At 37.8% G+C, this 16,764-nt stretch overlaps 1 protein-coding gene across 2 annotated transcripts in view; it reads left to right on the forward strand.

The window, feature by feature from the left end:
• PLCL1 (phospholipase C like 1 (inactive)) overlaps positions 1–16,764 on the forward strand; it is a 352,562-nt gene that overhangs the window by 290,491 nt on the left and 45,307 nt on the right. For both annotated transcript variants that reach the window (XM_001169560.6, XM_054679198.2), the window contains 2 exons: positions 9,420–9,495; positions 11,955–12,064. In XM_001169560.6, the coding sequence (XP_001169560.1) occupies positions 9,420–9,495; positions 11,955–12,064 (186 nt within the window). The remainder of the gene's footprint in view (positions 1–9,419; positions 9,496–11,954; positions 12,065–16,764) is intronic.

Genomic DNA, 16,764 nt, shown 5'->3' on the forward strand with positions numbered 1-16,764 from the left:
TCACCTGCCTCTCCATCCTTGCCCAATCTCACTACATCTCCCAACCTCATCCGCCTCTCACAACCTCACCCGTCTCTCCAGCCTCACCTGCCTCTCCCAACCTCACCTGCCTCTCCAGCCTCCCCTGCCTCTTTAGTTTTACCTGCCGCTCCCAACTGCACCTGCATCTCCAGCCTTACCTGCTTCTCCCAACCTCACCTGCCTCTTTAGTTTTACTGCCTCTCCCAACCTCACCTGCCAGTCCAGCCTCACCTGCCTCTCTCACCTGCTTCCCCAGCCCCATTTGCCTCTCCCAACCTCACCAGCTTGTCCCAGTCTCACCTGCATCTCCAGTCTCATCTGCCTTTTCTAGCCTACCTGCCTCTCCAGCTTCACCTGCCTTCCCTAACCTCACCTGCCTCTCCAGTCTCATCTGCTTCTCCAGCCCCATTCTCACACCCTCTATTTTGCTCACTTTCTTCCAGCCACACTGGCTTTCTTTGCACATATTTATGGGGTATGGTGTAATTTTTCCGTACATGTATACAATGTGTAATGATCAAATTAGAGTAATTAGCATATCCATCACCTCAAACATTTATTTCTTAGTGGTGAGAACGTTTAAAATCCTCTCTTCTGGCTATTTTGCAAGGCAGCAGTACTTACCACTATACCACCGACACCACCTCTTCTAGCTATTTGGAAATATGCAATATATTATTGTTAACTATAGTCACTACTGTGCAATGGAACACCATAATTTATTCCTCCTTATCTCTTAATTCTTAGCTCAAATGTCATTTTCTCAGAAAAGCCTTCCCTAACTACTCTCCCCATCCGTCCCTTTGTCACATAGCCATGTTTTATTTCCATCTTCCTGCTTAGCAGTATGGAAAAATACTTTGCTTGAACTTTTTAATTTCTGTCCTCTTTTACTCCTCAATTTGAATGTAAACTCCATGAGGTTAGATCCTATCTGTATATTTATTACTGTCACCTCTGGCACCCAAAACAATGTTGGCACATAGCACGTTATCAGGTAATGTTCACTGAGTAAAAACAATAAATAAAAGCATCTATTGTTGGTGAAAATCGTGTAGTTTCCATCCTATAATTGAACATGTTTGATGATAAATTATTAAATCCCCTTGATTTTACCTCTCTGACACCACCCTTGCTGAATTGTTCCCTATCTTATATTTGGCTAAAAAACTTACAGAGTAAGGCAAAACTATGGAGACAGTAAAAAGATTATTATTTGCCAGGGTCTTTGAGTGGGTCAGGGAGGGATGAACTGGTGGAGCACAAAGGATTTTTAAGGCAGTGGAACTATTCTGTATGAAACTGTAATGGCAGATACATGTCATTATACACTAGTCAACAACCTATAGAATGTACAACACAAAGAGTCAACCCTAATGTCAACTATGGACTTTAGCTAATAAGAATGTATCAATAGTGGCTTGTCAATTGTAGTAAATATACCACACTAATGCAAAATGTAAACAGTAGGGAAAACTGGGAGGTGGGGGTAGAGTTAGAGGGTGAGGACTCTGTACTTTCCATTTACTTTTTATGCAAACTCGAAACTTCTCATAAAAATACAGTCTAACCACCCCCCCAACCTACCACAGACTATTAATAAAAACTGATTTGGATGAATAAGGGAAAAAAGCAAATCCAAGATTTATTGCCTAGTGGTGTGGTTGGTGTGGGGAGAAGGTATTCCAAAATGAACAGCTTGGGTTCAATTTAGACTTAAGTTGCTTAAATGTTTGGATTTCTCGAAAATGGTAATGAACTGCATAGATGCCATCCAAGAGGAAAAATTGTTACCACTAAAAAATGCAGAATATGTTTAGAATAAAAAACAACCTGAAATCTTTCCTGAACAGATACAAATGTTTTCTTTTTTCAGTATGGAAAGAAATAAATCAGGCAACTTGGTAGCCTACATTTGTTGAAAGCAAACTTGAGTGCATCAAATTATACTATTATCAAGGGAAAATAAAATAAAATATTCTAGAAAACACTGACCCGGAGTTCATCTGCACAGATTTTTTCCCCTAAATTTAGCTTTCCATATTTATTACCCACTATAAATAAATAAATAAACAAATCCCACTATTTATTAGTCATTAAATATTTGAAAATATTTCCTCCTGAGGGTTTTAAAATTCAGTCTTGAAAGTCATTTTTTCTCTCTCTCTTTTTTTGTTTTGGAAACGGAGTCTCGCTCTGTCGCCCAGACTGGAGTACAGTGGCGCGATCTCAGTTCACTGCAAGCTCCACCTCCTGGGTTCATGCCATTCTCCTGCCTCAGCCTCCCCAGTAGCTGGGACAACAAACACCCACCACCACGCCCAGCTAATTTTTTGTATTTTTAGTAGAGACAGGGTTTTACCATGTTAGCCAGGATGGTCTTGATCTCCTGACCTCGTGATCTGCCCACCTTGGCCTCCCAAAGTGCTGGGATTACAGGTGTGAGCCACCGTGCCCAGCCTTAAAAGTCCTTTTAAATTGGTCTTGCAATTATAATTCCATTATAGCAACTGTGTTGGTATCAAGAAATCAAAAATCAAATGTATTTGTAGCAAAATGGGCCTATTGACATGGCAGAATTTCAGAAGAAAGGGAAGGCACACTCTCCCCTGTCTTAGCACATCTTACTTAAAGTATACGTTTTCTGTCTGCTTCCTGGGACTTGAAATTTCAAAATTACAACCAGTTCCCTAGGGTTAAGACGTTTTATCTTTTTTAAAATGCAGCAACATCCCTGTGAGTAATAACACACTGGGTTATCAGTAATTCATTCTTACCTTCGAGTAAATTTAGCAGATCCTGTTCTACAAGCAGGTTTTAACCTGGGAAAAGTGAGAGATGGTAATGACAGAGTGCTCACGATGTCTGGGTAAGGTGAAGGTGGGGTTGCTCAAAGAATTGCAATTTGCTTACGGGCAGCCCTGTTTACTATTACCATTAATACTCTCAACAGGATGTTGCCATGTAAATGCCTATCTAATATTTTGTGCAACTGAAGCAGAGATGACTTTGCTGATATAAAACGTGTCACGGCTGGAGGTGGGAAGTGTACAGCTTCTAAAACAGCACTAGAGGGAACTGGGAGCACTATCAGTCAATAACTCTGGCAAGTAGAAAAGGCTCTAAAAGTCGAAGGTAGAATGGATGCCTCTTTCGCAGGCTAAATACACAAAGAGAAGAGCTGTTGGCATTGGATTGTTCACTGCAGTGCCATTTCAGTGGCCCTCTGCTCATCAGGAAAGTTTTCCGGAAACTGTCCCTGGAGCTTAATTTGAAATCAGAAGACCATTTCTAAGTGACTCTTCCATTTATTTTACTGTGATTCTTCTTCTTTTTTGGCTCAGGTCTCTGAAAGAGCAAGCATCACTTCCCCACTCTGGATTTTTACTTTCTCTGGAAAAATATCCCACTGAAGTAGGTAGTATAGTCACAGAGTCATCGTCTTTTAAGGCTGATAATGTCGTATAATTATATTCTGCAAATAAAAGTAATATGACTTTTTTTCATTTAGGATTCATCTTAATTTGGGGGTTGTTAAGAGTAAAAATTGGTTACAGAAAGAGTTACTTAGTGTTATAGCCAGAAAATAGAGATGTTTAATTTGATAAACATTTTCTGAACTCCTTTTAATGTGCAAGCCACTGTGTTAAATGCTGTGGAAGGTTCAGCAGATCTTGTGCTTCAGCAGCTTACTAGCAGGAGATGTAACCTGGTGAGGTACTACCCAGCCCTAGGAGCCTACTATTGGGAATGTGAATATGTTACTCATCATTTAACATGGAGTTGTAATAGCAGGGGATTACATTGGAAAACATTTTGTAATTTTAGTAGGGCACTATCAAAACTAGTTTGTTTGAATGGGTTTGACTTTTTTCATTCTGCAATCGTGTTTTTATGCATGTAGATTTAGCTCCAGCCCTAATGTTTTACTCTAGTCACATTTCTACGTTTTATTCTGTGTAACCAAAGATGAATAAGTAGAGACACAATCAGCACAGATAGTCATGATAGAACGAATGACAGTTCTGTAACTCAAGAGAAATAGGAAAATGTGTAGGAACACATGTATTTGCCACTTGTAAAATAACATTTTCTCATTTGATATGCCATTTTGTATATGTCTTTAGGCTTTTAATTAGTCAACTAAAGAAGCATATTTTGGATGCCTACTATGTGCAAGGCAGTGTGCAAGGTGCTAGAGAAAGAAATAGTATGAAGCAAAACTTCTGTCCTTGAGGAATGGGCAACCCTGATGGGAAAGGAGGACTTACACCTAAAAAGGGAAGGAGTAGTCACACGCAGTGTTCAGAGAGTTGACCACATGGTATTTTATGTCCTTAGCTGGAGTCTTAGATCATTTAGTCCTATGATAGACTTTTCACAGTGACTTATAACACACTTCTTCTACCACCTCTTCCATCTGGTACTCAGCAGAATTTTATTTGCAAATACATTTGAAAGAAAAATATTATCTGACTTTATATACTTTCTTCTTTAGATGGCTGAGCTTTTCCTTTTCAGTGTTCTCACCTTTCTAATTTTTCATGCAGTCAGGAAGTATTTTCCTAATATATTTGATCATTTCCATTATTTTAAGTTGTTATGAAAAATATTTGGGTAATATCTTAAATATATCATTCTGAAGTGGAATAGCTACAGGAGGTTGCAAATGTAAGAAATAAGCCCAAAGCATTCTCCAAAGGTGACTTCTGTGCTACCTTATTTAACATTAACATAAAAGTTAAAACTTTACTATGGTAAGAACAATTTTTTTTAATTTGTTGTTAAAAAAAGGAAATCAAAACAATCTAGAGAACATAAGTCAAGGGTTATTTAATCTTTTACTAAGTCAGTTGGGGGTGATTTGGAGAGCAGTTGATTGTGCTAGAGTGAGCAGGAATCTAGCAAAAAAGAGCTAATTGCTGTCTAATCATGCTTGCAATGGAATGAATACACTAGTAAGTATTACAGTTAAGCCAGACATAATGGTTGGCTTAAATACATTCTGTTATATCAGTGTTATAACCAGTATATATTCAGCCTCAGGATGGGAAAGAGTTGTAGTTATGTCTATAGTTCCCCGATTTAGTTTTGCTTATTGAAATCCATTTAAATTAAAATTGGATTCAGTCAAAGATACTCTCCTTCCATCACTGTCTCTCATTGTGAAGTTTGTGTGGAACTCTGTTAGTTTGCATTTCAAGAAGTATCTTTGCTTGTATAGTAATAGAACCTAAAAAAAGAACTGTCTGCTGGCATGTGCCCAAACAGAGCTCGGTGTTTAAAAACAAGATGCTGTGTTCTTGGGGTATGGAAACTTCCTTCACATGTGGGTACAGCAATGTCTTTGGACACATTTTCTGTGTAAGGGGAAAATTATCAGCACCTTGAGGAGTGGCAAAATTTCTACTTGGTACCAGGATCTCTAGGACCATGGATATCAGAGATACATATCCATAAGCAAGTATTTCAGGTTGGCTTTTTTTGTGGAATTTTGTCCATGCATACTCAAAGCTGGCTTTGCATTCTTGAATCCTCAGGCTTTGTAACACTTTTGGTTAAAGGTAGTAAGGTAGTCAAATTGGCCTGAAAATTCTGGAGAAGGTTTACTAAGGCTACTCATCTGGATATTTTATGAAGGAGTTAAATCGTAATGACAGCTGGATAAAAACAAATATTTCTAATGACTACTCAAGGTATAGCTGACAACTGTTTGGGGAACAAAACAACAAGAGAAAAAAAATGATCTGTTTATGCCAAAAGGGCCCCCTGAGGTAGATTTTGTCACCATTGTGAACGTGGAGACAAATGTCCTCTGACTTGCTGTGTGCAAGTTCACTTGTCCTGCGCCATTACAAATCAGGCTTGCAAATGTGATGCATTAGTCCCAGGACAGAGAGCTCTGTTGCATACACCAAAGGCAGTGGACTTCCAGTGAACTTGCAAATATTCTGACTTTACACTTGTTTCTGTATGACCGAGAGTTGACCATATTGACAGGCTTGATTGCTTAAAAACAAGATGCCAATCTATTAGCAATGCTTTTATTTGTTTCATTTTAAATATTTAAGGAACTTGAGAATGAAAGGAAATAATCTTCATTCTAGTTAGCAAATATATATGTAAGAGCAATCTGATTTACAAATGTACCAAGTTTAATAAAAGTCATCTTGTTTTAAATGATCTGAAAAGATGAGCCACTGCAGAACCATAGAATCAAAACCTAGTTATTTTGCTTAGAAGGAAAGTAAGAGCTAGAGGAATTATTCCAGTGTTCTGAAAAGGAGAGGACAAAAAAAGTCTAGAGTAGATTAGCTTTTTATTGACCCACATTTTCTCGAGCAATAGCTTCTCCAAAGTTCCTAACTCCTTCCTGAAAAAACAGAGGACTCAAGTAAATACATTTCTTCCTATGTTTCATATGAAAAAATGTTTATCATGATTGATGCATGTTGTGAATTAGACTTGGAGGGAAAAGCAGTCATGGCAAAATTTATTTTCATGATGCTTAATTTGATGAATGTTACTTTATTGTTTATTACCAACTTGCACTTGCAATAGGAATTCTACACTTTAATATGGTCTGCTCCTCAAGAATGCCTAGATTCTAGTCTAAATTGTTTCACTAGCTAGTTGTGTGGCTTTAAGCAAGCTAAGTTTTAGCTCAGGGTTTTCAACTATAAAATGTGGTTGTCCATGATAGACTGTCTTTAAGATAACTTCTAAGTAGAAAGATTGTGGTTCTAGGAATTTAGGTCTAATTCAGGATAAAATGGGAATCTATGCAAGATTTTTGAGTCCTAATATGATGAAAGTGCATCTTTTCAGTATTATTAAATAATTACATTGACTTTGCAATGATTCTGGGCAATTAGTTAAACTTCTTACTGGAAAGAGCTGGAAGGATAGTTTCTTCACAAAAGCTGGACAATTTAATCCATCTTTGAGTAACAGTATCACTGCCCCCTTCAGTAAAGTTTTCTTTTTAAAGACATAATTTTACTCTTAACTGGTAACTTTACACACCCCTGCTCTGGATACATCTAATGCATAAAGTAATGTCAACCTTTATCTGGGCAAGTCCTCTATTCTTTTAGAGACAAAGCCCTGACAAGGAAATAAGATCCATTAGGAGATATTCATGTGACAGAACCAGAGAAAAGCTCTTTGTATTACTACAACAGGCAAAGGCAACTAGCAGCTCAGGCTGAGACATCAGATATGTAAATCAGGCCACTGCCAGATTCTATCGACTGAATCAACCCAGCCGTCATGGCTGAGTCGTGCTGACTTCCCGGCTCAGGGATTATCTGAGGACATCTTCTCACCTTCTCTGCTTGGCTTTTGCGCTTTGTATTTTATTTCCATCAGTATCAGTTAGAGATCTAGGAAGGAGGTGAAACTCAAATCGACCATTTTTTCTCCCTGACAACTTAGATAAATTACTTAGTTGAGAGGAAAATTTGAAATTTTTGACTTAAATTGTGGTTTGGATTATTGGTACATTTTAGCTATTCATCTCATTTGTTTTTTCTATAGCTACTAATAATTGAAAGCTGGCTGCAGAAAATAGAATAAATTTATAATTCTCAATACAATAGAAGCTGTTGACAGAGAGAAAAATCAAATCCCCTTATGAAACAATTTCATATGAGCAATGATTTTATGTTCTGAGAATATTAATGATAAGATATGTGAGGACACAATTTGGGACCTTTATTACTAAAAGATTTCTGGTTATTTCTGAGGAATCTCAAAGAGAAGCTTGTTTTGAGGTAAAATTATACTCTATCTCTTTATGACGTTTATTAGACAATGGGAAAAACAGAAACAACTTATACCATGGGGTTAACAAATATTTACTTGGGGGCTTTTGAGAAGAACTTGAACTATAAGGTTTTGGAGTATGTTTTGATCCTAAATTTATTTTACCTCAAATAAGCATGTAATAAAGTTTTAACATTTGTTTTACTTTCTGATGTTTGAGTATTATATTTCTACAGGGGTAATCCTATTAAAAGCTTTATGCTTATTTTTCAGTACTTAATTTGAAAGAGAATTAAGAGCATACAAAATTACAGAAAAATGAGGAAGCCTAGGAAAAATAAGAGTGGAGAAATCTAGAGACAAAAAGAGAGATGGGAGTTCAAAAAGATAATTACAAGTTTGAGAAGTGGTCAGTAATAAATAAAATGTTTTATTGCACACACATATGTGGGTAGCAGACAGAGAGAAGAAATAAGTATCACAAAAGCAAAACGGGGAAAAAAGTGATTATGTAAATGGATGGATGCATCTGGGAATACAAAGCTGAATAAGATTGAGTCCCTGCTCTACTGGAATTACAATTTACTGGAGAAGTAACAAGATGGAAATAATATAGATAAAGAATAAATCATAAGATAGAAAATAAAAAAATTCCATGAACAGATTTAAAAAAATAGAATGTTTTGGGAATATGGGGAGTGAGAAGGAGACAGAAGGGGAAATCAGGAAACTAATAGAGGAGAGGGCACTGAAGTGAGCTTTGAGGCCTGGCAGGATTTTGATCAGGGCAGATGGCTTAAGAAAGTTTCCCTAATAGAAAGAAATGTGTGGGAGGAGGAACAAGTAGGGTGCGTTTAGAGAAGCGTGATTCATCCATGTCAACTGAGACTTAGGGGAACTGGAACACCATAGTTCTAGGTTAGAAAAATTTTACTTCATTCAGTAAGCAAGGGAGAAAATGACAAAGCCAGGAATTAGTTAGTACTGTAGTTTTGGATGATGATTCCGGAAGTGGTACTTAGGAAGGAGTGAGATCAGAAGGACCAGAACCTACTGGTAGCTGAGTGGGACTTCAAGCCCACCTTTGAGTGCTGCACAGGGAGCTTTGAGAGAATTCGGAGAAGATAGGAGATACTTCATTTTTTTGGTGGGAGTGGGGTGGGGGAGAGACAGGGAGGATAAAATGGAGCAGATAATATTTTTAAAGGTGACTTTGCTGCCTCTGGAAGGATAAACAACCCTATTCTGGTTCTCATTGCTATTATGTTCCAATACCACTTGCCTTGATATTGCAGTAATCTTTGATGTTAAGGGAGTGGAATTAGGTATTTATGAATATGACCTGGGACATAAGGAATGTATATACATTTATTCGACAGCTACTTATTTGGTGCCCACTGTGTGCCAAGCATGTTACACAAGAGAGTAATCATAAGGAAGGTGACACTAGCCTCAGTGTTAGGATGGATGGGGGTTGGAACAGAGCTTATCCTTCTCCCTCCCATCTGTTGTGGTGAGACTATGGCTTACTTTTACTGGAGGTATCATGTGGGTCTCTCTGTATGTCGTCTTCCCAATGAGCCAGTTCAAGGATTCTGAAAACCACCTTTTTGATGTTTATTTTGTAACAGATGATTCAAGAGAGCCGGTTTCTCATAGAAATGGCGGACACAGTCCAGGAAAAGATTGTACAGTGTCAGAAAGCAGGTAATTGTTTTTAATTTTTTTCTTTTTTTTTCTATTTTGTTTGGAAACTATAATAATTCTTGGTAGATTTTTTTTCAGAAACTTTCTGCTTCTCTTAAAATGCAGTTATTTTATAGCAATGCTTAACTATACTTTAAGTTACACTTTAGTCTTTGTTTAGTACAGACGAAATCCAAGTGATAATAGGTGGGTCGTATGTGAGCGTACAGGGTTGGGGTGGTGTCTGAAGAAGTCTAGAGGGATGAGGGTTTCTGAATCTAGTTTTGTGGTTTGGAACCCCATCAAAACCTTCTACTGCTGGTATTGAAGCTATGGTTCCATACAGTCCCTTAAAACCCACTTCAATTTTACAATTGGAACCAAAATCCTATTAATCTTCCAGGCTTTTGCCCCATTACTAGTCTTCACTTTAGATTTAGATTTGTTCTTTCTTTTTAAGTATGGGATGAGTCACATATCTGTGAGAGTGCACTTGTTTATTTCTGTTCACCTTCATCCACACCCTTGTGCTTTCATCTCCTGGATCCACAACCTTCTCTATCCACATACCCGATAATGATTATGACGAGGAAGATGACAACAGTAGCAACTGCTTGATACATTGCATATGCTATACCAAGCACACACACTATCTTACTCATGACAACTCTGCAAAGTAGTCATCATTATATCCAATTTATAGATGAGGCATCTGAGATTCTGAGAGACTGAGTGACTTACCCTAGGTGCCATATCAACACGCGGTGGAGCTGCCCTTTGAATCCAGACCAAACTTTTAAAATGGTGCTTTTCACTGGCTGACCAGCAGGCTTAGATATTTCTGTTGACAGGAAGCACAAAAATAATAATACCTGATACTTACATGATGCCAGGCACTGCTCTGAGATCTTTATATGTACTGATTGACTTAAGCTTTACCTCCGTCCCATGAGGTAAACCCACTTGTTAACCACATGTCACCCATGAGGAAACTGAAGACCAGAGATGTCAGGGTCTTTCCGAGACTCACATAGCTAGTAAGTGGTAGAGCTGGGCTCCACACTCATGTTCTTTACTATGCGCTATGTTTGTGATGTTAGCACCAGGAAAGTTAACGTGGTCTTAGGCTGCATTAATAAAAATATAAAAACTAGAACAAGGAGAATGGTGGTAGATCCCTGACCTCATGTAGGCTTCTCCAAGCCCATTTTGAGTACAGTGTTCACTCCTGGAGGCAAGTTCCCACAGAGCTCAGCTCCAGGAAACTGGGCAATGCAGTGGCCTTGCCTGGATGCCATCCTTAAAGAAGAGTTTCATTGGCAAGCTGAATATGTTTGAATGGTTAACCGAGAGAAGACTTGAAGGGATTTTACCCAATATCTTTCTTCAAATATCTAAAAGCTTGCACTGTAGAAAAGAGTTTAGACCTTTTTGGTCTGTGTCCAGCTAGCACCAAGGAGTAGAAGTTCCAAGGAAGGAGATTTTTGGCTTGATGTCAGTCATAGCTTTCCAAAGATGGAATGAGCTGTTCATAAGAGAATATGATTTCCATCTTTAAGGTGCTAAGACAAAGGCTGAAGAAATGTGATGGTGATGGTTTTCATAATCTTCAACCTCGAGCAGATAGTTGAGCTAAAAATACTTTAAGGTCATTCCCAAATCTGAAATACTTGGGTGTTTCCCAAAATGCTATTTTTAAAAAAGCCTTTTTATTTTTAGTCAACATTACTAATTACTCATTGTTATCTATGTGGGTTCCAGGACCTACTATTAAGCGACAGGGATGGTTCATAAAGAAAAATAAGACATATGCATTCCTCACATATGGTTGCCATTGACACATCAGACCATTTCATGCATAAACCAGGAAGAGGACAAACAAGGTCCATGTAACCTGTTGGAATAATTTGCTTCTTACTTATTTACTTATTAAAATTTTTTTAATTTTTAATTTTTGTGGGTACATAGGAGGTGTATATATTTTTGGGGTACATGAGATGTTCTGATACAAGCATGTAATGTGTAACAATTATATCACGAAAAATGGGGTATCCATCCCCTCAAGCATTTCTCTTTTGTGTTACAAACAATCCAATTATACTGTTTTAGTTACTTTTAAATGTACAATTAACTTATTATTGATTATAGTCATCTTGTTGTATTATCAAATACTAGGTCTTATTCATTCTTCCTATTTTTTTGTACCCATAGAATTTACTTTTTTTCTTCTCATGTCATTTTCTATGGCTCCTGGCTGTTTTAAATACAATTTAGCCTAATGCATTGACTGTTGTCAATTTGTGCATAAGGACAGCTACTTGGTGGGATGAACAGAATGAAAAGGATAGTTCAATTTAGGGATTTGGAAATTATGAGAAGACAGGAATGTGAAATTATATTTTACTGATAATATTTTCATTATAAGATGCCCATTTTTCTGAGATACATACTCAGATTTCTTATGCATTCTTTCTTCAAAGGGATGGAGTTCCATGAAGAACTTCATAATTTGGGGGCAAAAGAAGGCTTGAAGGGAAGAAAACTCAACAAAGCAACTGAGAGCTTTGCTTGGAACATTACAGTATTGAAGGTAGATGAAACATTCAGATGTCCCCTGTGCCTTTACTTTTCTCCTCCTCATCTCTCCAATGTGTAGAGAAATGTCAAGGATTAAATATGATGGTTTGGATTTTTAAACCTTCACTTTAGATTCAGGGTTACATGTGCAGGTTTGTTATATAGGTAAACTGTGTGTCGCGGGGGGCTGGAGTGCAGATTATTTTGTCACCCAAGTAATAAGCACCTGGTATGCAATAGGTAGTTTTTTGACCCTCTCTCTCCTCCCACCCTCCATCCTCAAGTAGTCCCTGGTGTCTGCTGTTCCTCTCTTTGTGTCCATGTGGTCTCATTTTTTAGTTCCCACTTATAAGTGAGAATATATATATTTGGTTTTCTGTTTCTGCATTAGTTTGCTTAGGATAAAGCCCTCCAGCTCCATCCATGTTGCTGCAAAGGACATGATCTTATTCTTTTTTATGGCTGTGTAGTATTCTGTGGTGTATATGTACCACATTATCTTTATCCAGTCCACTGTTGACGGACATGTAGGTTGATTCCATGCTTTGCTATTGTGAATAGTGCTGTGACAAACAGACATGTCCATGTGTCTTTATGGTAGAAGGAATTATATTCCTTTGGGTATACACCCACTAATGGGATTGCTGGAGTCAAATGGTAATTCTGTTTTAAGTTCTTTGAGAAATTGTCACACTGCTTTCCACATGGCTGAATGAATTTACATTCCCACCAGCATTGTATAAACATTCGCTTTTCTCCACAACCTTGCCAGCATGTGTCATTTTCTGACTTTTAGCTATTCTGACTGTGAGATGGTATCTCATTGTGGTTTTGATTTGGATTTCTCTAAGGATTAGTGATGTTGAACACCTTTTTATATGCTTGTTGGCCGCGTATATGTCTTCTTTCGCAAAGTGTCTGTTCACGTCCTTTGCCTGCTTTCTAATGGGGTTGTTTATTTTTTTGCTTGTTAATTTAAGTTCCTTATAAATTCTGAATGTTAGACCTTCGTTGGATGCATAGTTTGCAAATATCTTCTCCCATTCTGTAGGTTGTCTGTTTGCTGTCTTGATAGTTTCTTTTGCTGTGCAGAAGTTCTTTAATTAGATCCCACTGTCAATTTTTGTTTTTATTGTAATTGCTTTTGGTGTCTTTGTCATGAAATCTTTATTAGGTCCTATGTCCAGAATGGTATTTCCTAGGTTAGCTTCCAGAGATTTTATAGTTTTAGGTTTTACATTTAAGTCTTTAATCCATGTTGAGTGATTTTTGTATATGGTACAAGGAAGAGGTCCAATTTCAATCTTCTACACATGACTAGCTAGTTATTCCAGCACCACTTATTGAATAGGGAGTCCTTTCTCTATTGCTTGTTGTTGTTGACTTTATTGAAGCTGAGATGGTTGTAGGTGTGCAGCATTATTTCTGAGCTCTCTATTCTGTTCCATTGGTCTATATGTCTGTTTTTGTACCAATGCCATGCTGTTTTGATTACTGTAGGCTTGTAGTATTGTTTGAAGTTGGGTCAAGTGATGGCTTCAGGAATGTGTGGCTTGATCTCTAGGTTCATACTCTAGGAGATGGGGAGCTGCATACTGGAATTAACATGGTTTTTGCCTTAATAAGGCAATGAGGTTTTCGGTGCAGGCAGGGTACAGCCCATGTGTGAGATTAATTTGCCTGGTGTGTGTGTGTGTGTGTGTGTGTGTGTGTGTTTACTCACATGAATACTTACGTTCAAGTCAATATGGCTATTCTTGTTTGTGGAAAGAATAATGACAAATGCTTCTGGGGAAGGTTCCAACACAAATGATTTCGAAGAGACAAAGTACAAAATATCTAGGGCCATTGAGGATTTTTATTTTAAGAACAGTTCCTATAAATACATTTCTTTTTGCAAATAACTTTGGAAGTCATTTTCTTGAGATTATGATTTGCTCTCTGCTGCACATGAATTTTAGAATTTTGAAGTAAATATGCCACTTTTTATATTTTCTTACATGAAAAAAAGAAATGATTTAGGCAGACAGAATATATTCTTGACAGCTAAATGGGAGAAAAATAGCTACAAACAAAATTAATAATTGCTGACATTTAAAGAACACTCATTTTGTGCTAGGTACTGTTTTAGGAGGTTTATATGAATTAACAATTTAATACTCACACCAACTCAGTATTGTTATTAATCTCATTTTACAGGTGAGAAAACGGAGGCATTGAAAGTCTGTGTATATTTCCTGAGGGTGCTCAGCTAGTAAATGGTGTAACTAAATTTTGAGCTCAGGCAGTCTGGCTCCAGACCCTGTGTCTTTAACCTGTGCTGCAGAGATGCTGCACATGTTTATGTGAAAGTGTTAGTTTAGCTGTAAGACATATTACAAATGTCTATTAAAAATTCAGTCCACAAGTGATAAGCCCCTACTATGCATTGGGCTCTGTGCTAGGCATTGGGGATACGTGGAGAACATGAGATACAGACCCTGACCTCATGAAGTTAGCAGTCTGAGGCCAGTGGAGGAGGGGGATGGATAAGGCATCATTTGCTTAAGGAGCAGGGATGACCTAGAGCTGTAGTGTTAAAGAGGTGCTTATTATAACCCTAGATTATAATGTGGCAGTGTGTACCCTGATATAAACATTTTATGTTCAGAAGATTTTATATGGGCTTGTTAATGTGCCTGTCACAGAAAGGTGCTAGGGTTACAAATATCAGGAGGATTACCTGGGTCTCCAAGACTAGTCTATAAGGAGAGACAGACATGTAACTAATAATGGCCATCAATTTTTCAGCACTTATTTTGTGATCAGCACTCAAGGCTAGGTACTTTATGTACATTTCCCCTTTCTTCCTTGCCACAACAGTGCAATCTTGCAACATGACGTGCTGACTCTGATAGGACTCTCTCCATCTCACAAATGAGGAAATTGAGGCTTGTGGGGGTTGAAATTTCTTGCCTGGAGTCACATACCTAGTAAATAGCCAGCCTGCAATTTTTAACTCACGCCCATGGTTCTATCCACTATACTGTTCTGCCTCCTCTAAAACTCCATCCATGTGGCTGAGTCCCTGTATTAGTCTTTTCTCACGCTGCTAATAAAGACGTACCCGAGAGTGGGTAATTAATTTATAAGAGAAAGAGGTTTAATTGTCTCACAATTCAGCATGGCTGAGAGGGCCACAGGAAACTTACAATCATGGTGCAAGAGGAAGCAAACATGTCCTTTTTCATATGGCAGCAGCAAGGAGAAGTGCTGAGCAAAAGGTGGAAAAGCCCCTTATAAAACCATCAGATCTTGTGAGAACTCGCTCACTATTATGAGAACTGCATGAGGATAACCTCCCTTATGATTTGATTACCTCCCACCAGGTCCCTCCCACAACACGTGGGGATTGTGGGGACTACAATTCAAGATGACATTTGGGTCCAATCCATATCAGTCCCATTGGGTCCAGGCAGCCTAGTGCAGGAATAAGAATGCAGGCCCTGTGTGATTACCTGATAGTGGTGAGACTAGCCAAGTTATGTAATCTCCCTCAGGGTGGTAATAATACCTACATCTCAGATTTTGTGAGAATTAAATGAGATAATACATACAAAAGATGTAAGTCACAGTGCACAAAACTAGACAGCATATATGTTAGCTGTTATTTTTGTTTGTTTGCCAGGTGAGGATGAACATGGAGAAATCAGGTTTTTGTTATTTTTATTTCTTTGTTAACTTCTGACTTAAGCCCACTTAGTGTTGTCAGAGATTTCTTAATGTTTTTGTTTGGTTTAGTGACAGAAGCTGATTGTTAGATGTGATTGAGCAAATGCTGTTCAAATTATTCCAAGAGAGAGCTTTTCAGACAGAATTGATTTTCTATTATTATAACTCACATACTAGCTGCTGGTATTTCAGCTTGAGCACTAGAGTAGTGGACTACTACTAAACAAGAGTAGAGAACATTTCCACACTTCCAATAGCTCCTTTTTCTCCTCCGTTGAGTTTGGGGCCTGTTAATCTGGTGTCCTTTCCCCAAGAGCTGGACAAATGACCTCCTTTGAATTTGAATTATTAGCTGAGAGAAAAAGAGCCTGGGCTCTGTTGGAGACTTTTTATTCCAGTGGTGCTGCTCTAAGAAGATATCTTTTTCTATAAGATTCTTCCTTTAGTTCTTATGCATTAGATCTGAAACACTTGATTCCCAATTGATTCTCCAGCCTTGCTATTGATTTTCAGAGCTCCTCTAAGTATTTTAATAAATACTCTTTGTTTATAAGTTTAGTAGATTCAGTTTACCTTGCTTCCAGCTGGTTGAATGATTAATAACCATCCTGGAAAGACATAATCACTGAATTAGGAGGCTGTGGTACAATTCTGCGTTGCCTACTGAAAAAGTTTCCTTATACATGATTTAGACTAGTATTCCCTACTATCTAGAGAGAGGGAGTGGGAATTAACCAATTCTGGTTAAATGTGTTGGTTTGCATTTCTAAAAATATTTAATTCCAGTGTAATTTCCAATAAGTAAGGAAGGAGCTGGAAAAAAATGAGAAATGTGCCCTCAGCAAGCTGGGGGATTGACAGCATGGAGTGGTGCAAAGGGGCATTGGCTTTAGAGTAAATTGAGCTGAGACTGAAAAATAAATTGTTTTCTGCAATTCAATATTACATTTATCTGATATTAAAAGCTGGAGAAAAAATTGCAGAAAGAAAAATGACTAACTA

This window comes from Pan troglodytes, chromosome 13 (assembly GCF_028858775.2).
Source record: "Pan troglodytes isolate AG18354 chromosome 13, NHGRI_mPanTro3-v2.0_pri, whole genome shotgun sequence".
Classification (NCBI taxonomy): domain Eukaryota; kingdom Metazoa; phylum Chordata; class Mammalia; order Primates; family Hominidae; genus Pan; species Pan troglodytes.